This window comes from Otolemur garnettii, unplaced genomic scaffold (assembly GCF_000181295.1).
Source record: "Otolemur garnettii isolate 467f Iridium unplaced genomic scaffold, OtoGar3 scaffold00001, whole genome shotgun sequence".
NCBI classification, from domain to species: Eukaryota; Metazoa; Chordata; class Mammalia; order Primates; family Galagidae; genus Otolemur; species Otolemur garnettii.
In genome coordinates this window covers 9115591-9138500 of record NW_003852396.1, presented here as the reverse complement: position 1 = coordinate 9138500, position 22910 = coordinate 9115591, and the positions used below count along the sequence as shown (strand labels likewise).

The 22910-nt window shown below is 46.5% G+C and overlaps 1 protein-coding gene across 1 annotated transcript in view; it reads left to right on the top strand.

The window, feature by feature from the left end:
* The window catches only part of PANX1 (pannexin 1), a 47716-nt gene extending 25126 nt beyond the window's left edge, over positions 1 to 22590 (top strand). The window contains exons 2-5 of the mRNA XM_003780818.3: positions 2442 to 2581; positions 16602 to 16825; positions 17902 to 18560; positions 22408 to 22590. Coding sequence (XP_003780866.1) covers positions 2442 to 2581; positions 16602 to 16825; positions 17902 to 18560; positions 22408 to 22487 — 1103 coding nt within the window. The 3' untranslated portion in view covers positions 22488 to 22590. The remainder of the gene's footprint in view (positions 1 to 2441; positions 2582 to 16601; positions 16826 to 17901; positions 18561 to 22407) is intronic.
* Positions 22591 to 22910: the final 320 nt, after the last annotated feature.

Sequence of the window (22910 nt, the reverse complement as noted above, 5' to 3'; positions counted from 1 at the left end):
CAGCCACCTACTCAGATTCCCCATTCTGACAAAGCCCTGGTCCCCAGGACCTCCTCGTGTGGCCTTGCAGAGTGACCGACCCAGAGAGGAGTGCTAAGAGAGACTGGGAGTTGGGTATAGGTTTAAATCATGCTGCCACCATTTACTAGCTCGGGTTGGGGACTACAGAAAGAACTGTGAGCTTTGGCTTCTCCCCGGGTAAAGGGTAGATAAGATCTCTCCCCCTCTATGTCCATTTGGTTGTGAGGTTAAAATAAGGTAGTGATTTAAGGGGCTGGTTGGTGTCCAGTGAATACTAATCACACACTGTGTTTTCTTCCAAGCTCCTTCTTGAAGAACATTTCCTTACGTTCAATATGTCCTGAATGTCTTTCTGTCTCCCCCTCTCTCATTTTCCTTTTTCCCCTACCACTGCCGGGGCGAGGTCCTTGAGATCCTGACACAGAACTTGAAGGACCGTTTCCTATAGAGAGAATGTTGATGAATACTGGGTAGGCATTGTAAGGACTTTACCTAAGGAACACTTCGGGACAGGCATGCTTTCATGAAAGGATAACAATGTTTCTCATTTTCATTAGTATTTGAACAGATGTTCCCAAGCAAGTGACTCACCTTACCAGAAATACCACTGTATAACCCCAGGACTGCCTGTCCCCTGTGTGTCTGCTGTTGTACTCAGAGGCCTCTGTGGGTGGGAGGCACAGGAGGTGTCCAGCAGTCACACTGATGCAGGGGCAGTGGGAGCTTAGTCCTGAGTATTATGCCATCCTGGCTACTTTATTTTTCTTATAAAATGTAAGAACTCAAATTTAATGGGAGATTATCTTACCCATCCCCTCATATTTAAGCCATTCCTGCTCCTGTTACACAACGTTTTCTGATGTTTGTGACTTTTCACCATGAACCCCTTCCAGGGTGCTTGCTGAAAAGTCCTTCCTTGATGTCTGTGGTATTAAGGCACCTGTTGAGGAAGATGGGGTGCTGGACTTCCCTGGACCCTGGCACATAAAAGGCCTCAAATGGTCAGCTTCCTCTGGGGAGGAGTGGCCTTACACCTGCGGCAGGACAGGGAAGTCATGTGCCCAGAGAGGAGTGCTAAGAGAGACTGATTCTCATGGTGGGTGACTGTGGGGGTGTGGCAAGGCTCTGAGCACCTCATCTTCCTCAAGTCCCCCTATTCCCCTTGCTCTCTGTGGTGGGGAAGGGAGGTAGACGAGCATGCCCCCATCTTTACAGTGAGGCCAGAATCTGCTCACTAGTTCTTCTAGAGAAATAGGACACTTAATGCCCAGCTGACAACTGGGAACTGGCACCCTAGTAAGTGCTGTAGCAGCTGCCTTTTGCCTTTTTAGTCACTGCAGAATACTCTAATATGGATACACTATTAATATCATTCCCGTTTTGGAGGTCCCAGGCTTTGTTTGGAAGGTTACGTCACCCAGCTGTGAGTGGCAGTGTCAAGTTTAAATACAAGTCTGTCCAGGCCTCTCCCACTCTGCAGGATGTGGGAGAGTGTGCCTGCCCTGCGCGTGCACACACACATACACACTCACACACACACCCTGTGTGTGCCTGACGGGGATGGGAGCAGGCCTGGCCCCTGTCTGTTGGTTGGGGGGGGGGGGGACACAGCTTCTTCCCTGAGCCCCACAGTCCTGTTGACAGTTTCCTGTCACATCAGTCAGGACCATGGAGAGTCTTCACAGATAGCGTCTGCAGGGTGACCCAGTGTTCAGTTTGCAGAGGACAAAACCAAGTCCCAGAGTCCCTTCCAGAAAAGCAAATTGATGGCAGAGCACTGAGAAGGACCCGGCCCCTCCCTGGTGGAGTGCCCGTCTCCTGCGGACGGGTTTGCTCTTGCATTCGCCGTCTGAATGCCAACTGCTTGGGCTGCAGTTTGGGCTCGCGTCTCTGTTTCTTAGAGGAGATAGAGAACTGTAAATTCCCCACGCAGTGATCTCTCACAGGTGCCCCTTCAGCCTTCTCTTCCTCAGGCTGCAAGTCCTTGTCTTTTCATTTTAAAGGACCCTTTTCCTGGCCATTTTCTCCCTGAGACTTCTCCTCATTGCCCTCCCTGCATGCAAACCCCCTTTCTCTCCATGCTTACCCTGAACTAAACTTGCTCAGTCCACATTTCCCTTAATGCATTTGGGGGCCTAGGGTTTTTTTTTTTTTTGCTCCTTTTTTCTTTATATGGTGGTTTCAGTTCTCCCAAGAGATTTTTCCCATTGCACCCAAGCTCCTGTCATGACCAGTGTTGGCAAAAAACAAAAACACTCCAGCACTCAGTTTGAATGTGCACTTGGGTGTGTTTTCGTCCTCCCCTCACTATTATTTATCCCTGTGTCTGGTCCTGGTTCTTAACTTGACACTGTAGAGAGGGGCAGGGGTGAAGCAGGCAGCTGCATTTCAGTCATCTAGAACATCTGTTTGCTTTTCAGGTACACAAATAAGCTGCTTCTCCCCAAGTTCTTTCTCCTGGCGCCAGGCTGCCTTCGTGGATTCTTACTGCTGGGCAGCTGTTCAGCAGAAGGACTCACTGCAGAGCGATTCTGGAAATCTCCCTCTGTGGCTGCACAAGGTAACGGGACATATGCCCAAATCTAACTTGTATGCTTTATAGATACAGAAGCCACCAGGGAGGCTGCTGCTCCACATCTACACAGGTAAGTACAGGCCAGGGCCACATCACGTGTGTAGCCCGACCTCAGCTGTATCACACCATGAAACTGTTCACACTTTAAAGTCCAGAGGAACGTAGAGATGACCTACTTGGTAGAGTACCATCGGTTGCACAGAGATGCGGAAACTTAGAGATGACCTGCTTGGTAGAGTACCGGCGCTTAGCACAGAGATGCCCTTTGGATTTTACCTCTGTACCAACAGGCCCCTCCTGTGCCTTAGGCACCTTATGTCATTAGTGCCCACCAAGATGTCTGGCCATGATAGACCCTCAGTGCATTTTGAATGTCTGAATGATGTAGTCAGACAGGGGCAGAGTTGGGACTTGTGAACAGCTCTTTAGTTGGTGCCTTTTCTGCTACACACAGGTTCTCTTAGAAAAAATAAGACCCGACATAGAGTTAAGCTGCTTATATAACACATGTGCATCTAGAACATCAAGAAGCCTAGTCAGAATTCGTGGGGTGTGAGCTGCAGCAGGGTCAGGCCGCCTCCTGGGGTGTGAGCTGCAGCTGGGTCAGAACTCCTCCTGGGGTGTGAGCTGCAGCAGGGTGAGGACTCCTCCTGGGGTGTGAGCTGCAGCAGGGTCAGAACTCCTCCTGGGGTGTGAGCTGCAGCAGGGTGAGGACTCCTCCTGGGGTGTGAGCTGCAGCAGGGTCAGGATTCCTCCTGGGGTGTGAGCTGCAGCCGGGTCAGGACTCCTCCTGGGGTGTGAGCTGCAGCAGGGTCAGGATTCCTCCTGGGGTGTGAGCTGTAGCCGGGTCAGGACTCTTCCTGGGGTGTGTCTGCAGCAAGGTCAGGCCTCCTCCTGGGGTGTGAGCTGCAGCAGGGTCAGGACTCCTCCTGGGGTGTGAACTGTAGCAAGGTCAGGACTCCTCCTGGGGTGTGAGCTGCAGCAGGGTCAGGACTCCTCCTGGGGTGTGAGCTGCAGCAGGGTCAGGACTCTTTCTGGGGTGTGAGCTGTAGCACAGTCAGGACTTCTGGGGTGTGATCTGTAGCCAGGTCAGGACTCTTCCTGGGATGTGTCTGCAGCAAGGTCAGGCCTCCTCCTGGGGTGTGAGCTGCAGCAGGGTCAGGACTCCTCCTGGGGTGTGAGCTGCAGCAAGGTCAGGATTCCTCCTGGGGTGTGAGCTGCAGCAGGTTCAGATCTCCTGGAGTGTGAGCTGCAACACGGTTTTTGGAATAGATTCTTTTGCTTTCTGCTGGATGCAGATACTGCAGGTAAGGGTAAATACTATACCAGGGACACCAATATCCAAGTTTCAAGAGCTATAGACGAGGTAAAGGTCAGGGCCTCTGTGGTCAGAGCAGTGGTGTCACCGGGGTGGGGGTCGTGGGTGGGCAGCAAGGAACTGAGGCTGGAGGTGGTGAGTGCGTGCACAGGAGATTGACTGGGGCATGAAGTGACTGCACTAGGTCTTCTCTGTGCTTATGAAAGTAGGACTTTGTTTCAGCCTGTCACTAAGTTCAGTTTCAACCACTATTTGCTTTGTTTATCGTGAAATAAGCAGAACGTTGTGTGTCTTCTGGACGTCTTCTGGTGCTGGCGTCTGCTGAAGAAGGCATAGAATTTTAGCTTCTGGGCAGCCAGAGGCTGAAGCTGCTTTGACTCCCCCCTGCTTTGATCTGTTGCTGGACATTCAGGCAGCATCCTTCTTTTTAAAAGGAACATTTTCAACTTCCGTGACTCAGGCCTGTTTTCCTTCATGTTGCTTTATTGCCTGCCGTTTGGCACGGAGATGCCCTGCAGTGCTTCCTGTCTTCATTGAGGTGAGTCCTGGTTGGCTTTGTGTGGTTTAGTCACCAGGGCAACAAATAATAGAGAATGGGAAAGCTCCATTATTCAGATGGCTTTGCAAATCTGAATTCATGCGATTGTAGTTTAAGTCCATTTATTATAATGTTCTTAGGAAAATGCAAAGTTGTAATGAGTCACTGGGCTTGGTGTCGATGTATGCGGGGGAAGAATATATAATCTGGGATTGTCTAATGTAAGAGCTGGCAGGAATGTTAGCAAATGTGAAACTTTTAGAAAAAGAAGAAACTCAAAAAAGATTTCTTTCCAAATGGCATTTTACACATAAGGATGTGGGAAACTTAGGAGATGAAGCCAAGAGTCACAGGACTAGTTGCCAACAAGCAGACCGGGACTCGTGGGTCCCTGATTCCCAGAATATTGCCTTTCCAGTCCAGGAGCAGTGTGGGTAGCCAGGCCTTAGGCTAGCTGGTGTTAATGACAGGTCAGCAAGTGTTTTCTGGCAGTGGAATACTAGCTGGTTTGGACAGAAGTGTAGCTGAGCATCTGAATCGAGCTCTCACCAGATTCACCAGGGAGGAGACAAACATTGAAGGCAGGACCCGTCAAGCTGAAAGGACCCTGGCCAATCCTGGGGAGTATGGGGTGATCACAATCACACCAGCTCTCACTAGCATCCCTGCTTAAATAATTGCGATGTTGATTGAGTAAAGTAGATGTGGGATTGCCAACGTCTCCTGGCCTGTCAGAAAAGTAAATTCTCTCTGGAAGAAGGTGCCATCATCCACAGCCTCCAGTTCTTTCTCTGATTTTTCACATAGGAATACTCAGCACTTACCCAGAAATAACCAGGTATGCAAGAAAACTGGGGGAAAAGTGAGAAACGGAAACAGACTTCCAGGAGATCCAGATGGGAGATTGACCAGACATGCATTTTAAATGATATTTAATCCTACAGTCAAAGAATTACCATAAGGCAGAGAATTCTACAGAGGAAATGGAAACAATGTGGAAGAATAAAAGGGAAATTGTCAAGCTGGAGACAGGAAATAAGAGCTGATTTTAGCTGACGTTGGTGGAGGGCCTGCTGGATGTAAGAGTGTCTGCCTGAGCCCAGGTGATGCGGTCCTTCCTCAGGCTGCTCACTGGGGGGTGCGGAAACCAAGGTGCAGGAGAGAACCGAGAGGGAGTGACTGGATGGTCAGTGGCAAAAGGAGAGCATGGTTATCCTGGAAACCAAGGGAAGAGTGTTTTCAGACAGCAGTGCACTGTTAAATGCTGCTGCGGAGAAGCCAGTGGGGTCAGGGTGGGCACAGCTTAATGGCTTCAGTGGACATATCAGTGATCCGCAGGGGTAATTTTAGCGGAGCAGTAGGAACCAGATGGCCAGGGCAGAAGAGTCAATGGCACGTAAGGAAATGAAGATGATAACAGTGAACCGTTTCTTCACATTTTTGTTTCTTTTTCGGAAACTTTTTCCCTGGTAACCGAAAGAGTAACAAGCTAGGTGGCAGCTGGAGAGAAAGTTCGGATCCAGGAAGATTTTGCTGTCTGAGAGTGTTTTTAGCATGCTCAAATGCCAGTGGATGTAAGAAGGCAGAGAAAGGGTTAAAAGATGCAGGGCCCATCAGGGACCAGTGCGCTGCCTGGTGGACTGAGTGGCACTTTCTGGAGAAGCTTGTCCTGTTGGGAGCAGTGGGTCCTTTATGACTGTGAAGGGCAGGGCAGGCTGGATTATAGGGGATTCTGCAAACTGAACAGGAGTTTAGGTTAAATGCTGGGGACCGTGGGACCATTGCAGGTACCTGAGCAGGAAGGACTTGGTGGTTCCCGGAGTTTAGCCTCAGTGCTGGTGTGCAGGAGGGAACAGAGCCACTTGGTAAGCACAGAATGAGGGTTCTGGTCAGGGAACAGAAAACGAGAGAAGCAGCTAGTTCTGAGAAGGCAAAGAACAAAAGGAAAGCAACTTGATGTCTTAATTAGAAGATTATACAAAAGGACGATATCACACAGGTGGTATCTAGTGCCTAGACCAGGAGTCAGCAGACTTTTCTGCAGATAGCCAGATAGTAAATAGTTTTGTCATTTCAGGTCACACAGTCACTGTGGCAGCCACTCCACTCTGCAGAGACAGACACGACTGGTTATGGGCAGGGTTGGCTCAGGGCTGGCACTTCGCTGACCCCTGGTTTCGGGTGGTAGTGGTGGAGGTGGTGGGAAGGGGGCAGGTTCAGGCTGTCATTTCTAAGATGTGGAGCTACACAGATGTGCTGATTGGACATGGGAGGATGCCGGAAAGATCAGGGCCAAGGAGCTGACCGAGCTTTTAAGGCTCTGGGTGCTGAGGCCATTTGCTTCTTTTGGAGAAGCCTGGTGAGGAAGCAACATTTTCCAGGTCCATCCTTGTAGCATACACAAAACTTTCCTTCCTTTTTAAAGCTGTATAACATTCCACTGTCACTACGTCTCACGTTTTGTTTATCCATTCACCAGAGGACACATGGATTGCTCGCACCTCTCGGCCATGGTGACTATTGCTGCTGTGAACATTCGTTCCAGTAGTGGCTTCCATTTCTTTTGGGGTTATACCCAGAAGTGGACCTGTTGGTTTTCTCCTGGCAATGAGTCTCCATGTTTGGCAGACTCGTGACTGTTACGTAAGCAGGGTCATCTTGTGGCTCTGAGGGCCAGAGTTTAAGGCTTGTTCAAGGTCCCACAGCCAGATGGTGGGAGCCTGAAGCCTACTTTGGATCTCAGATGTGTTTCATACGTGAAAAAAGGCACAGGTTTAACTTTTGTGTGGCTCCAGAAGTTTGGATTGTACCTGTGCGTGGAAGTTACCAGTTGGTGAAGTTCGGCTCGGCACATGGAGGGAGCAGAGCTGTCCAGCAGGGGCCGCTGTTGACCCGGGAGGCCCTTAGTTCAGCGAGCTCAGGGGCCTGTGCTTTCTCCCGCGTCTGCGTTATTCCTAACCCTCGCTGCTGTTTCTTCCAGAGCTGTTCTTGCCACCAACTGTGTCAGCCCCACCCCTCCTCATTGCTGCCATCCTCCCGGGCACCCCTCATCCATTCAGAACTTCGGGAGTGGCTCATAACACACTCAGCACCCAAAGGCAACATCATGTCCTGGATGGCAAATCAGGTGCCTCCTTTCCTGCCTTACCTCCAAGGACCTCCACCTCCTTTCCACGTCCATCCTGCATTCTTGTGCCCACATCATTCTGAGCTTGTCACCTGGAACTAAATCAAAGCTTGCCTTGCATTACCTCCCAACTCCTGCCCTCCGACGCCCTGTGCCGCCATCTTCAGATAAAGAGGAAACTTAAGATGAAGACATCTCAGTGTTCTGCCCAATTTTTCTCCCCTGCATTTTCAACCCCTACCCATCTTCAGGCGCTCGTCCCCATTAACTTTTTAGCACACTTGTTTCCTCATCTCAAGAGAAGAAATTGGAAACCCACCATGCCCTTTTACCTGTCACCCTCTCCCTCTCCCCAGCACCCCCTCTGCACAGTCCTGGCTCCCTCATCCAAGCCCTGGGCCACCTGGCCACACCCCTTGGATCCCGCTGGGACACCAGACTGCTCTGCCCTGGCCAGCAGCGGCCTGCTTGCCCCCGAGATTAGTCCCCACTCTCTAGGCTCATCTCACTTGGCTCCGCTCTGCCACCCAGCCCTGTTGACTCCCTCCCGGCCTGTTGCTGAGATTAGTTCCTACTCTCCAGACTCATCTCACTTGGCTCCACTCTGCCACCCAGCCCTCTCGGCCCTCCCTCCCTCTACACATGTCCCCTTGACTCTGCTCACAGTCTCCCTCCAGTTGCTATTTCTTTTGTTTTTGGAGTTCCTCTAGGGCTCTGTCTGACGCCCCTTTTTCTGTCATGCTGTCCCCCCTTCCTGCATCATCTCATCCTTTCCCCTATCCCAGCTTCTGCCCAGGCACCACCAACACCCAGGCCTTTCCTCCAGCCCAGACTTCTTCCTGAGCTCCAGACCCTCACCCAGCTGGTGTCCCCAGTGTGTCCTGCTCAAAGCTGAGCACACGGTCCCTTCCCAGCCCTGCTGTGACCTGTGGCCCAGCTGATGGCACCACCATCTGCTCCTTTGCATCAGCCAGAAGTTAGCATGCTGTTTTGACTTTCCCTCACCCCCCCCTCATCTTGTCAGTCACCAAGTCCTGTCAGTTCTGCTTTCTTGAGTGTCCCCTAAGCCCTCTGCTTCCTCCACTCCCCTCTGGGCAGCTGCTGCCATCCCTACCTCTTGACTCCCTGGACTCCTGCGGTGTCTCCAGACAGCTCTGGCTGCTCCATTCCTACTCCCCTTACCCATCTCTACGTAATTGCAGGGTGTTCTTTTTTTGCTAATATGATCCTGTCATTTCCTAACATCCTCCAGTGCCCCTATGAAAGGTCTGTATTAATTTTTTAAGGGAACATTATTTGGCTAATAAGGCATCTATTTCCAGCACCTGCACCCCACCGTTCTTGGGCCCCTCCACTCTTGGCCCAGCCCCATCACCCCATACCTCTGGGATCCTGAACATATACCTCCCCTTGCTGGGAGCACCATCCGCTGTCCCCTCCCTCTGGCTGACCCCTGAAATGCCATTTCCACCTAGGAGCTTCCTCTGAACCTACAAGCTGAGGGTTCTTGCCAAGGCATACCACTTTAAGTGGGGGTACTTTGTGGACAGTAGACCATGTCCTGCCTTAAGAGAGATCTAAAAACAGGGTTCTACCCAAGCAAAGCATCAGTGCACCCCACCCCCATCTGCCCTATTGCCTGGTTGTGCATTCTGGGAGCAACTTGTACCTTTCCTGGAATCATCCTTGGCTATGGTAATCACTTGCTTTGATTCTGCTTACTTACAGATTTCTAAGACTGTAAGCTCTAGGCAGGCAGAAGCCAGGCCCATGGTCTCCTGAGACAATGCACAGCTGGAGCAGGTGCTCAAAGCTCGTAGGAGGGAGGGACGAGAGAAGGAGGTGGCCTGTGTGCCCCTCTGCTTGGAACCAGGCTTGGGTCTCCAGGCACATCCTGAGTGAGGCGGGGGTGTAGAGGCATAGCAGCTATTTAAACACTTCTAAATTCAATTCTGATGCTGGAGTTAAAGCCCCTCCCAGGTGGTCATAAACTCATTGAAAGGGAGCTCCCTGCCTCATAGGACAGTTCATTTTATTTCCTACATTTGTATGGGAAGGCTCTTTCTTGTCTGCTGGTCCTAAAACCTGGAGTCCGCAGTTCCCTCAAAGAAGTTATTCAATGTAATTTCAAGTGGGTGTCAGTATTGAGAGTTTATGACACTGGCGTGATAGGTGGCATCGTTTCTTCCCACCAGCTTCTTTCTCCTCTCTCCTCCTCTCTCTCTGTCTCCCACCCCTTTTACCACTGATGGTCTCATCTCTGCGCGATGTGTGCGTCCCAGGCAACTGGCAGGTGGCGCCCTAGGACTGCTTGAGCACTGGTCCTTTTGGCGTTTTCTCTGTTCAAGTTCACAGTGTAGGCAAGTGTTAGCCCAATTTTTCTCTGAAACAGAAAAGTCAGGTTTTGACTGAGGAAAAAAACTCAGTAAGAACAAAAAAAAAGTAACAGTGGGAAAATCCTTTATTTCTCTTCCCTAAAGTAACAGAAACTTAGCTAGAGGGGATCTCTGAGGCCACCAGACCAGAGGTTTCCAAACCTTAGCATTACCCAAGAGGCTTTGTAAAAGTATAGGGTCCTGATCCCACCTAGACCAGGAGATTGGAACCTCTTGGGGGAAGGCCAGAAATAGGGTTTGTTTATCAGCTTCCCAGGAGACTCTGATGGCGGGGCCCATCTGGGTTCTGTGCCCATGTTGGCACCACCTGTCTGGGTTAGTGTTTCTCAAATTCGCTGCATGCAGATCACCTGGAGATCTTGCTGAACGGGGACGCCCAAGTCCGTAGGTCTGATGCAGACCTGCTACAGAGACCGTGTGGCTCCCGAAGCTTGTCCTGTTTTTACTCTGGCTCTAGTCTGCCAATCCCTGATCTAGAGTACTGAAGCCCTTCCAGGGGGTCACAAACTCACTGACCGGAGCTCCCTGCCTCCCAGGACAGTTTGTTTTCTTTCCTGCAGCTGTATGGGAAGGCTCTTCCTACCAGCTGCTGCTCCTTCTCCTGGTGGCATCTTTCCCTCCTTCTGTGCACGGATGCTGTGCTCACCATCTTCTCTTCTCCGGGTCTCGCGCCATGTTGGGTCCCCTTCCCTCAAGAATGTTACCCAGAGTGAAGCACAATGCCTTGAGTGTCTTCCCTTGGTACAGAATAGAACCCACACCACCTGTATGTCCTGCCCTCTGTGCGCTCAGGGAGGGCGTGAGCTTTCACGGGGTAGGAGCCCTTCACTCTTCTGAGTGCCCCTGTCCAATCGGGATTGACCGTACGCGGCTTATTATCTGAACAGCATGTCGCCAGAACAGACATCCTTCATGCTTCCTTTTACTCCATTTCCCCAACAGAATATGTTCTTGGTTTACCTACTTCCTATTTCTAACATTCTTAAATGTTAAAGGCCACAGGCCCAGCCATGGTTTTCTCCTGTCTCTTCCTTCTAACCCATTCTTTCTGGATGATCTCAACTGTGTCCTTGGTTTCGACCAAATCCTGAATCCTAAGACTAGCACGAGTCTCTTCTCTTATTTTCAGTGATCTCTGCTACATGCCAGGATGTCCTTGACTGCAGGTGTGCTGTGTTCAGGAGGCTCTTCATGTCAGCTGGGATTCTGGCCATCCTTGTTTATTTCAGGTGGTGGCACCCCCACCCACGGCCTCACAGAACTGGGAACCCAGCATGATCGTTTCTTCCCTTTCAATCCCTCACTTCCGAGGGGACACTGACACGTGTGTCTCTCGGTTGCTCAGATCCGTTTCCCTTCTCTTGTTGCCGCCGCCGCTGTTCAGCGCTTACCACTTCCTCCTGCCCTGCCCCTCTCCCCCTGCCCCGCCCCTCTCCTTTCCAGTTGTTTCCTTCTCTGCGGCTATAGTGATTTTCTAAAACAAGTTTGATCACATCTTACACCAGTGCTTTCCCACTGTGTAAAGCATAGGGGTGTGGGGCCTTCGTAATAAGGTCCCTACCTGGGCATGAGTTTCCTAGAGCTGCCATAACAAATTATTGTAACAGAAATTGATTCTCTCATAGTTCTGGAGGTGTTGGTAGGGTTGGTTCCTGGAGGCGGGGGGTGCTCCGAGGGAGAATCTGTTAGGAGCACATCTCCTAGTTCCTGGCCGTCTGTGATGTTCCTTGGTAGATGCATCACTGCAGTTTCTGCCTCTGCCATCACATGGCTTCTCCCCTGTGTCTCCACCTGCCCTTCACTGGATTCGTGCCCACTCTAATTTAGTGTGACCTCATCTTAACTAATTGCATCTGCAAAGACCTTATCTCCAAACAGTTCTAGTTGGACATGAATGTTGGAGGGACACAACTCAACCCACACATGCTTCCAGCCTCAGCTTTTTTTTTTATTATTAAGTCATAACTGTGTACATTAATGCATTTATGGGGTACAGTGTGCTGGTTTATATACAATTTGAAATACTTACAACACACTGGTTAACATAGCCTTCACCACACTTTCTTAATTTTTGTGTTGAGACATTTGTACTCTGCACTTAGTAGATTTGACTTGTACCCTTGTAAGCTGCACCACTGGTCAGCTCTTTGTATTTTCTCACTTGCCAACTTGCTCATTCACTTTGGTGCTCTGGAGAGGTGAGAATTTGCTAGATGGACAAGAAAAGGATTCTAGGCAGAGGAAAGAGGATACCTGAAAGGCCATGGAGGACATGAAATTTGAGCTGAGTTTTAACATAAGACTTTATTTTGAGTGCTCCACTTCTATCAAATAGATCAGTTGTTATTTCTTGTATGAGGTTTCGGTGACTCTCCCAGAGACTTTTCTGTTTCCTCAGTACTTAGTACTAATGTAGGATGGCCATAAAGTTCGTGTGCAATTTTAAGTTGCACACTATTTTAAATTGCACACGAACTTTATGGCCACCCTGCGTATTTTGTGGCTGTCACTTCTCTGTTTTGATTGTTTAATGATTGGCTTGTTCTCTTCTGGCCTGTGTGGTCTTGAGGCAGATTCTGCACCTAGTCTGTGGGGGCCCAAGTGTCTAGTCCACTCTCTGCCTGACACATAGCAGGTGCCTAGGAGAGATTTTCTGATCTGTATTTCATCTCACAAGATGAGGTCACATGCATTTTAGTAGAGGAGTTGTTCAGTCCTAACTAGATGGTTCTCGGCTCTAGATGAGGTGGAAGGGGTTTGACGTGCAGGGAAGTTGTGGGAGGTCACACCTTCCAGGTTCCTTCCATCTAGAGGTCCTGTGTCCTAATGGCAGCCTTTTTCAGAAACAGCACACGTTTTTAAAGCAGATAGACTGAATATTGTGGTTGGAACAACTGCCTGGTTCGACATTGCTCTCAAGAGTTTCTGCTGTTAGATGAGCTCAGTTCTAACTTGCACCATCATAGTGCAATCGTGGCTTTTGCAGACGCTCAGCACCTCAGACTAAGCGTCGTGTAGACGGAGCTTTTGAGGAAAGCTGTTGCCATCCGCGGATGCATTCTCAAAGCACGGTCACTTTTCCAGTGTTGCTTATTTGGTCAAAAGGATTTTAAAGACTATAATTTAAGGCTTTTTAGAGGTTCCTTTTTCAATTGAATTGATTTTACTACCTTATTACAGACTCACTGAAAGTTGCTTTTTTATTTTTAATGGGGGAGGGGAAAGAAGGTTTAATGTGGAGAAAACTAAAAGATAGGACATCGAACTACAATTCTGCAGAGGTGATCAAGGTGTGAGGATATTTTAGGAAAAAAGCAACCAGCCAGGGTGGTACCTAAGGCTTAGTGAATAGGGCACTGGCTCCATATACCGAGGATGGCAGGTTCGAACCCGGCCCTGGCCAGTCTGCAACAACAACAACAAAAATAGCCGGTTGTTGTGACAGGCACCTGTAGTCCCAGCTACTTGGGAGGCTGAGGCAAGAGAATCCCCTAAGCCCAGGAGTTGGAGGTTACTGTGAGTTGTGACGCCATATCACTCTACCGAGGGTGATAAAGTGAGACTCTCTCGCTTAAAAAAAAAACAAAAAACAGCAAACAGCCAATATGTGATGCTTTTTTTTGAGACAGAGTCTCACTATGATACCCTCAGTAGAGTGCTATGGCATCACAGCTCACAGCAACTTCAAATTCTTGGGCTTAAGCAATTCTCTAGCCTCAGCCTCCGGAGTAGCTGGGAGTACAGGCACCTGCCACAACACCCGGCTATTTTTGTTGTTGTTCTTGTTGTTGTAGTTGTTGCTGTTGTTTGGCAGGCCCAGGCCAGGTTTGAACCTGCCAGCCCTGGTATGTAGCTGGCACCCTGCCGCTGAGCTACAGGCATGAAGCCAATATGTAATACTTTCCAGTATTTGCATTTCTCACCACAGTGGACTGTGCAGAACCATCCATTGGCACTAATTATTGCACTGCTCGGGCATGTTAGCAAAATTGCCACAGACTATAAACAGTCACTTTTTAATTCAGGGGAACAGTTTGAAGTAAATGTCATTATTCAGGTTGCTTTGTAACAACTGTGATTTATAAAAATATTTCACAAGCCCAAGTTAGAAATTGTTTTCTCCCCATGCTTCCCAGAGAAAACTGCCTGGCTCTCCTGGTCATGGAAGCAGCACCCATCTGTGGCGTGCAGTTCACGTTTGTAGACTAGTGGGCACCCTTCAGAGTGAGTGAGGGTGGAGTAAGCGAACATTGCTCCTCCCTACAGGCAGCCAGGAATTAGGCAGCCAAAATGTCGCTAATCATAGCCTGCTGTGAGTGTCAGTGTGTGACGGGCACCGTGCAAATTGGGTCAGTCATTCTGAGAAACCCTGTCCCATGCCAGAGCACCACAGTGAGGCAGCTGTCTTGGGGAGGCCTTTGCCAAGTTCAGGGCCATTTGTGCTGCTGCTTTCCTCTGGGGCAGAGGTCCCCAGTGTGGGTCCATGATAGAATTAGGATAGGAATATACACGATGGCCTTGTTTATTATTCACTTTTAACTAAAATGTAATGTCAAAAAAGATTATATGTAGGCAGTTATCCATAGTGGCATTAGCCATACCTGTGAGTTTATCACCCCAGAAATCACAGATGTTTTGGAATATTGTTTACTTGTTACTACTTCAAAGTTATGGTAACTGTTAACCCATTTGTTTAGAGGCTATTTAATGTGTTAATAAAGAAGCATGTGTGAATTTTTTTTTTTTTTTTTGAGGCAGTCTTGCTCTGTTGCCCAGCCTAGAGTGCCATGGTGTCAGCCTGGCTCACAGCAACCTCAAATTCCTATGCTCAAGAGCAAGGCCTTCCAAACATGCCCAGCTAATTTTTCTATTTTCAATAGAGACAAGGTCTTGCTTTTGCCCCAGTTAATTGAGAACTCCTGAGCTCAAGCACCCAGTTTGGCCTCCCAGAGTGCTAGGATTACAGGTATGAGCCATTGCACCCAGCCTGTTTTCAATATTTTGAGTATATTAATGAGAACCATTTCCTTTTTGGAGCTATAGTATAACTTAGGGTCTAAAAAAATTATTTTTCATGAAAAACAAGGAAAGACTAAGGAACTTTTACCAAACCAAGGAGATGATGTCACCCTAGTGGATATGCTGGATAGGATCTGGGTGTAGAAAAAGAGCAGTGATGGATTGAAATCTAAATGAAAGCCTGAGTTGACTTTATAGCGATGTGCTGATGTCGGCTCTGGTCTTGATAAGTACATGGGACATTCCGCACTGTCTCTGCAACTTTTCTGTGCTTTTGGAATTACAGTGAGGGCCGTGGTGTGGGATCTGCTACCCACTCCCAGAGATGCTTGGGGTGAGGGGTTCATGTCACCTTGAGGTCATTATGGTCTCTGTCAGTTACAGCTCTGAGAAACTGTGAAGTTAGACCAGTCCAAAGGTAAGAAGTTCTCCAGAGCAGCAGTGTCATTTAGAGTGTATTAGCCTGGTTCTGGGTCAGAGGGGACAGGGGTCATATTCTGCTTCTCACCAGGTCTCTGAGCTGGAGCCAGGAACTGCTCTGAGCTCCTCTTCTTTCCCCTTGTGAAGTGGAGCCATCCACACAGGACGTGTCAGGGTTGTTGTGAAGACTAAAGGTCCCGTGCCCACCAAGCTAGCTCTCTTATTGGTTCACCTGGAATGTTTTAGTGCCTCGCACCTGCCAGGGCCCACACTAAGCATTTCTGGTAAATTATCCCCTTTAATCTTTCTGACACTTGCATGACATGACCATTTCATGGATAGGGAAATGAAAGGTCAGAGGCTCAGTGTTCTCACTGCCCAAGGTCCATGGTCTTCCTAAATCTTTTCTCAAGGCCAGGCCTTTCCCTAGCGCCCAGTAGAGCTGGTTACCAGGCTGCACCCCACATCCAGATGCTGTCCTCACAATTCTGTTGCCTGTTGTGGTTGGCTTCTCAGGACCCCACCTCGTCCAGCCGTAAAATCAGGGTGTTGGACTGTCCTCCAGGTCTGTTCTAGGACTGAAGGTTCGTTCTGCATTCTGTGAATTTAATTACTTCTTTCAGCTGTTTTATTGGAATCATTCCTAGATCACTGAAGCCAACATTTTTCTAATTTGTTTTGGGTGAAGTTATTTATTTATTTTTGGCATTATCCCAGATTCCAAAAAGGTAAACCAGAGAATCCTAAGCCTCAGATGCCTCTTAAGACCATAAAAATTAAACCCAGCAAAAGCCATTGTGATGTTTACTGATATGTACCTGTTCTTTAATTGGGATTTTGTTCGGAGATTACTGGGAATCATGGGAATAATTTTATTTTCCCTTTTCCTTCTATGATTAGAAAGGAGAAGTCATGTATCACCACATAGTTGCCAGTTATTTCAAATTAATGTCTGTTGAAGAAAAAAAGATAGTTACCAGTGTGGAGTAATCCCTAGAGAAGTGAATTTAGCCATAAGAAGTCATTTAGGTAACAAGCTCAATTTCCACAAGTGCTGTAAGCACACACATTTGTCTCAAAGTGAGTAAGAATGAGCGGAGCTCTCGGCGCCGTGGGTGGCTGTAGTGTATGTGTTGGCAGGGGCGGGGAGAGGTCCGTTAATCCCATGGCTCCTCTCTCCTCTGCAGTTTTTCCCCTACATCCTGTTGCTGTTCGCAATCCTCCTGTACCTGCCCACTCTGTTCTGGCGTTTCGCAGCTGCTCCCCATCTCTGCTCTGACTTGAAGTTCATCATGGAAGAGCTTGACAAAGTTTACAACCGTGCAATTAAGGCTGCAAGGAGTGCACAGGACCTCGACCTGCGAGATGGAGCCTGCCCAGTCCCAGGTGTCACTGAGAACGTAGGGCAAAGGTAACTTAGCCCCAGCAGGCAGCTCGTCAGCTTTGCAGTACCAGTTGTCTGCCCTTCTCCTGCCAGCCTAGACCTAGAGTTGGGCTGGGAGCAGGAAGGGTGTCATCTACCTAGTGACGGCTCATGGGAGCCAGGGATACTCGCTTTCCCTAGATGTCACCCTTACCCTTCGGTCTCAGCACCTGTCTTCTGTCCCAACTCCCTCCTTTGTTGAGTGAAAATCATTCTCTCATCTCCTGAAATGTCCTCATGGGGGAGCTGCCCAAGGTACTATGTGAAGCTTGCTTGCTTTGATCGATTTACTCCTTAATGAAGAAGCAGAGAGGATTTCCCAGCAACTGAACTTAGAGAAAGGATGTGAAAGAAATGGGAAATAAGTGAGTAGTGCCTTGCCTGGAACATTCTCCTTCTAGTCCTTGTTACCAATAATAGGAAAAGTAATATGAATAGCTGTTAGTTTTTGAATGCACTGATAGATCCCAGACACTGTGTTGAGTGCTTTACGTACATTACCTCATTTAACCCTCAGAACAACATTATTAACTAAAGGCATTTATTTACCTCCCCTTCCTCTTTTTTCCCAGATGAATTGCTACCCTACAGCTGCAGATGGGAGAAGGGGACCTGAGCTGTGTCTATCAGGCCCTCACCTGCTGAGCTGTCCCCACCTCCTGCCTGTAGGAAGCATAGACAGAGCTGGGCTGAAAACTTCTTTACCTTATTCTGCATATTTAGTGGAAAATCACAGTTTAACCAAAAAGAAAGGCAGTTCCTATTCAGGAACTAATCCATTTAACAAACATTTAGCACTTACTAAGAATTCCCAAATATTAACTCATTAATTAAGCCATCTTTAAAATGTGAAGGAAGAAAGTATTTTGTTATTCCTTTCTTCCTTTTCTTTTTTTTTTTTTTCCTAACCTGATTTTATTCTCTAATAGTGTAATGAAGTAATAGGTAGTCAGGTGCGGGTGTTTTGAGATTTTTAGTGTGACATTGGTAGGTGTGTTTATGCTTTTCATAATAGATGGTCTTGGCGAATGTCTTAAGTTATTTTTGTTTCCTTTTCTTTTTAGTTTGTGGGAGATATCTGAAAGCCATTTCAAGTACCCAATTGTGGAGCAGTACTTGAAGACAAAGAAAAACTCTAATTATTTAATCATCAAGTACATCAGCTGCCGGCTGGTAACCCTCACCATTATACTGTTAGCCTGTGTCTACCTGGGCTATTACTTCAGCCTCTCCTCACTTTCAGACGAGTTTGTGTGTAGCATCAAGTCAGGGATCCTGAGAAATGACAGCACCGTCCCTGACCAGTTTCAGTGCAAACTCATTGCAGTTGGCATCTTCCAGTTGCTCAGCTTCATCAACTTTATAGTGTATGTCCTGCTGACCCCTGTGGTCATCTACACGCTGTTTGTTCCATTCAGACAGAAGACAGATGTCCTCACGGTATACGAAATCCTGCCTACCTTTGATGTTCTACATTTCAAGTCTGAAGGGTACAACGACTTGAGCCTCTACAATCTTTTCTTAGAGGAGAATATTAGTGAGCTCAAGTCATACAAGTGTCTTAAGGTACTGGAGAATATTAAAAGCAGTGGTCAGGGGATCGACCCACTGCTACTCCTGACCAACCTGGGCATGATCAAGATGGACGTTGTTGATGGCAAAACCCCCAAGTCTGCAGAGACGGTGGGAGAGGAGCAGGGGAACCGGATGGCAGAGCTCAAAGGTAGGGTTAGTGTTACCGGGCGGAGGCTGCCAGAGCCCACACAGTGATTTTATAGCAGCCTTTTAGCAGTACTGACAGCTTTCCCCTGCCCATCAAGTGTGATCTCAGGTGGAACCCCTCAGTATGGGGAAAGATGGGGAAACCCCAAATTTCCAAAGAAGAAAAACATTTTGCTTCCACGGGAGGTTCTGTCTTCCTTGGCTCACCCTCTGTGTCATACCCTGCCTCTGAAGCCAGCGCTCCTCCCTGGTGTCTTTCTTGTTTGTTTTTGTCTTGTCTTACTGGCTTCTCTCTGTGCACCCCTGACCTTCATGCCTATTGTTCTCTGATTTTCTCTTTCAAAATGGACTGGAAGTTTGTTGATTTATTTTATTTTTTATTATTTGGGATTCATTGAGGTTACAAAGAGTTAGGTTACACTGATTGCATTTGTTAGATAAAGTCCCTCGTATAATTGTGTCCTGCTCACAAGGGGTGTGCCATACACTGTGGCTCCCCAACCCCGTGCCTCCTCCCCGCTCCTTACTTGCTCATTCTGCCACCCTCCCCACTTGTATTAGCTCATCACTGCCTTCATATTGGAACTGAGTACATTTGATTCTTCTACATTCGTGTGGTGCTTGACTAAGAAAATGTGTTCTGCTTCCATGCAGGGTAATACAAAAGATGTAGGTCTCCATCTTTCTTAATGGCTGAATAGTACTCCATGGTATACACATACCACAACTTGTTAACCCATTCCTGGGTTAGGGGACATGTAGGCTGTTCCCACATTTTGGCGACTGTAAATTGAGCTGTGATAAACAGTCTAGTGCAAATGTCCTTATGATAAAAGGATTTTTTTTCTTCTGGATAGATGCCTAGTAATGGAATTGCAGGATCAAAAGGGAGGTCTAATTTGAGTTCTCTGAGGGTTCTCCATACTTCATTCCCAAAAGGCTGAATTAGTTTGCAGTCCCACCAGCAGTGTAAAAGTGTTCCCTTTGCTCCACATCCATGCCAGCTATCTGCAGCTTTGAGACTTGGTGATGTGGGCCATTCTCACTTGGGTTAGGTGATATCTCAGGGTAGTTTTGATTTGCATTCCTGAGATGATTAGGGAGGATAAGCATTTTTTCATGTTTTTAGCTATTTGTCTGTCTTCTTAAGAGAAGGTTCTATTTATCTCCCTTGCTCAGTGATAAATGGGATTGTGGGGTCTTTTTGTTGTTGATTAATTTGATTTCTTTATAGATCCTAGTTATCAAGCTTCTGTCCGATTCATGATATGCAAATATCTTTTCCTATTCTGAAGGTTGTCTGTTTGCTTTGGTTGTTGTTTCCTTAGCTGTAGAAGCTTTTCAGTTTAATTAAGTCCCATTTGTGTATTTTTGTTGTTGCAAATGCCATAGACGTCTCCTTCATGAAATCTTTCCCCAGGCTGATATCAAATGTTTTCCCCACAGTTTCTTTGAGGATTTATCCATCTTAAATTAATTTTTTTAAGTAGTGAGAGGTGTGGGTCCAGTTTCAGTCTTTACATGTGGTTATCCAGTTCTCCCAACACCATTTGTCAAATAGGGATTCTTTTCCCCAGTGCATGCTTTCATTTGGTTTATCAGAGATCAGATGGCTGTAACAGGTTAGTCTCACCTCATGGTTTTCTATTTGGTTCCAGATGTCTATGTCTCTTTCTGTGCCAATACCATGCTGTTTTGGTCACTACGGCTGTGTAGTATTAGCCGAGAGTCTGGTAGGCTGATACCCCTGGCTTTGTTTTTATTACTAAGAATTGCCTTGGCTCTACCGTGTTTCTGTTGGTTCTATAGAAAACGAAGAATTTTTTTTTCCAAATCCTGAAAGTATGATGTTGGTATTTTAATAGGGATTACATTGAATCTATAGGTTGCTTTGGGTAGTATAGACATTTTCACAATGTTGATTCTTCCCAACCATGAGCATGGTATGTTCTTCCATTTGTTAATATCTTCTGGTAATTGGTTTTGTAATTTTCTTTGTTGAGGTCCTTTACCTCTTCTGTTCTGTATATTCTTAGGTATTTCATTTTTTTTTTGAAGCTACTGTGAAGGGAATTGTGTCCTTAATTAGCTTCTCATATTGGTTGTTACTGGCATATACAAAAGCTACTGATTTATGGACATTGATTTTACACCCTGAGACATTGCTGTACTTTTTGATCAGTTCCAGGATTTTTGACTCTTTGGGGTTCTCTAAGTATAAGATTATATCATTGGCAAAAAGCAAGAGTTTGATCTCCTCTGCACGAATTTTGGATGCCCTTTATTTCCTTCTCTTGCCTGATTGTATTGGCTAGAACTTCCAGCACTATGCTGAATAGTAGTGATGATAGAGGACAACCTTGTCTGGTTCCAGTTCTAAGTGGAAAAGCTTTCCGTTTTACTCCATTCAGTATAATATTAGCTGTGGGTTTGTCATAGATGGCTTCGATCAGATTAAGAAATGTGAATGTATATATGATCTATGTGTTTATGATTTAATAAAAATAAATATATAAAAAGTTAATTCTAGTTAATAGCAAATGAAAGGATACAGCTTGGAAAAAAAAAAAGAAATGTGCCACCTATGCCTCTATTCTTAAGTGTTCTAATTAGAAAAGGATGCTGAATTTTATCAAATGCTTTTTCTACATTGCTTGAGAGGATCATATAGTCTTTATTTTTGCTTCTGTTGATATGGTGAATTATGCTTATGGATTTGGGTATGTTAAACCAGCCTTGCATCCCTGGGATGAAACCTACTTGATCATAATGAATGATTTTTTTAATGTGTAGCCATAATCTATTGGCTAGGATTTTATTGAGAATTTTTGCATCCATATTCATTAGTGAAATTGGTCTAAAGTTCTCCTTTTTAGTTGGGTCTTTTCCTGGTTTTGGTAGCAGAATAATGTTTGTATCATAGAACATGTTGGGGGAAGATTCCTTCCTTCTCAATTTTTTGGAATAATTTCTGCAGTATGGGAATAAGCTCTTCCTTGAAGGTTTGATGGAATTCTGGTGTGAAGCCATGTGGACCAGGGCTTTTTTTTTTGTTGGGAGATTTTTTATTGTTTCTTTGATCTCAGTTCTTGAAATTGGTCTGTTCAGGAGACCTATTTCTTCTTGCATAAGTCCAGGGAGAGGGTGTGAATCTAGGTATTGATCCATTTCCTCCACATTGTCAAATTTCTGGGCACAGCATTTCTTGTAGTATTCAGAGATGATCTCTGTATCTCTGTGGCATCTGTTGTTATTTCCCCTTTATCGTTTCTGATTGAGGTTATTTGAGATTTTACTTTTCTGTTTCTAGTTAATCTGGCCAAAGGTTTATCGATTTTATTTATTTTTTTGAAAAACCAACTTTTTGTTTTGTTAATTTTCTGGATGATTATTTTGTTTTCAGTTTCATTAATCTCTGATTCAATTTTGGTTATTTCTTTTCTTCTGCTGGGTTTGGGATTAGATTGTCCTTCTTTTTCCGATCCCATAAGATGGTTCGTGAATTTGTTGATGCATGCTCTTTCTGTTTTTTGAACGTAGGCATCCAATGTGATAAATTTCCCCCTTAAGACTGCTTTTGCTGTATCCCACAGGTTTTGGTAACTTGTGTCTTCATTGTTTTTATACTTGAGGAATTTTATGATTTCTTCTTTTATTTCTTCCTGAACCCAACTATCATTCAGCATAAGGTTGTTTAATTTCTAAGTCTTTGTGTGAGGATGAACATTAGGCTAAAAAGCAAAATGTGGTAATGCAAAGAATATGAGAGAGATTTTTAGCAGAAGTTGCTTAGCATTGATAATTTTTGCCACCCTTCTGTCTTAAATATTTATTTTCAATTTTGGCAGGTCTGGACCTACAGAGTGAAACTAGAGCAAATAATGGAGAGAAGAATGTACGACAGAGACTTCTGGATTCTTCTTGCTGATGATTTTTTCTCTCAAACTTCAAATCTGTGACTTCTGTAACATGGGATTTATTTTAGTTAAAGTAGCCCTGTTGGGTTCACAGCTGATTTGCAGTAAATGGTTTTCAGTAGGCGTCTTGTTGAGTCCCTAAGGAAAATGTTATGGAAGAATGGTGTATGAACTTCCCAGAAGAAGTGACTCGGAGATAGGTAACCCACAGCAAGCATACCTGTGTGAGTCCTCATCACATGAAAAGTGGTAGGACACGGATGAGTAGCCAAGAGAGGCAGCCCCTTGAGAGCCTCAAGAAACATCTTTCTGGACCCATGGTGCTATGAGACCCAGAGCTGCTAGAGAGCGAGCACTCTGGGAGATTGATTTTATAAAGTAATAATAAACAAGTCAGGATGTAATTTAACATGAATCTCTTATGTGTTCCAATG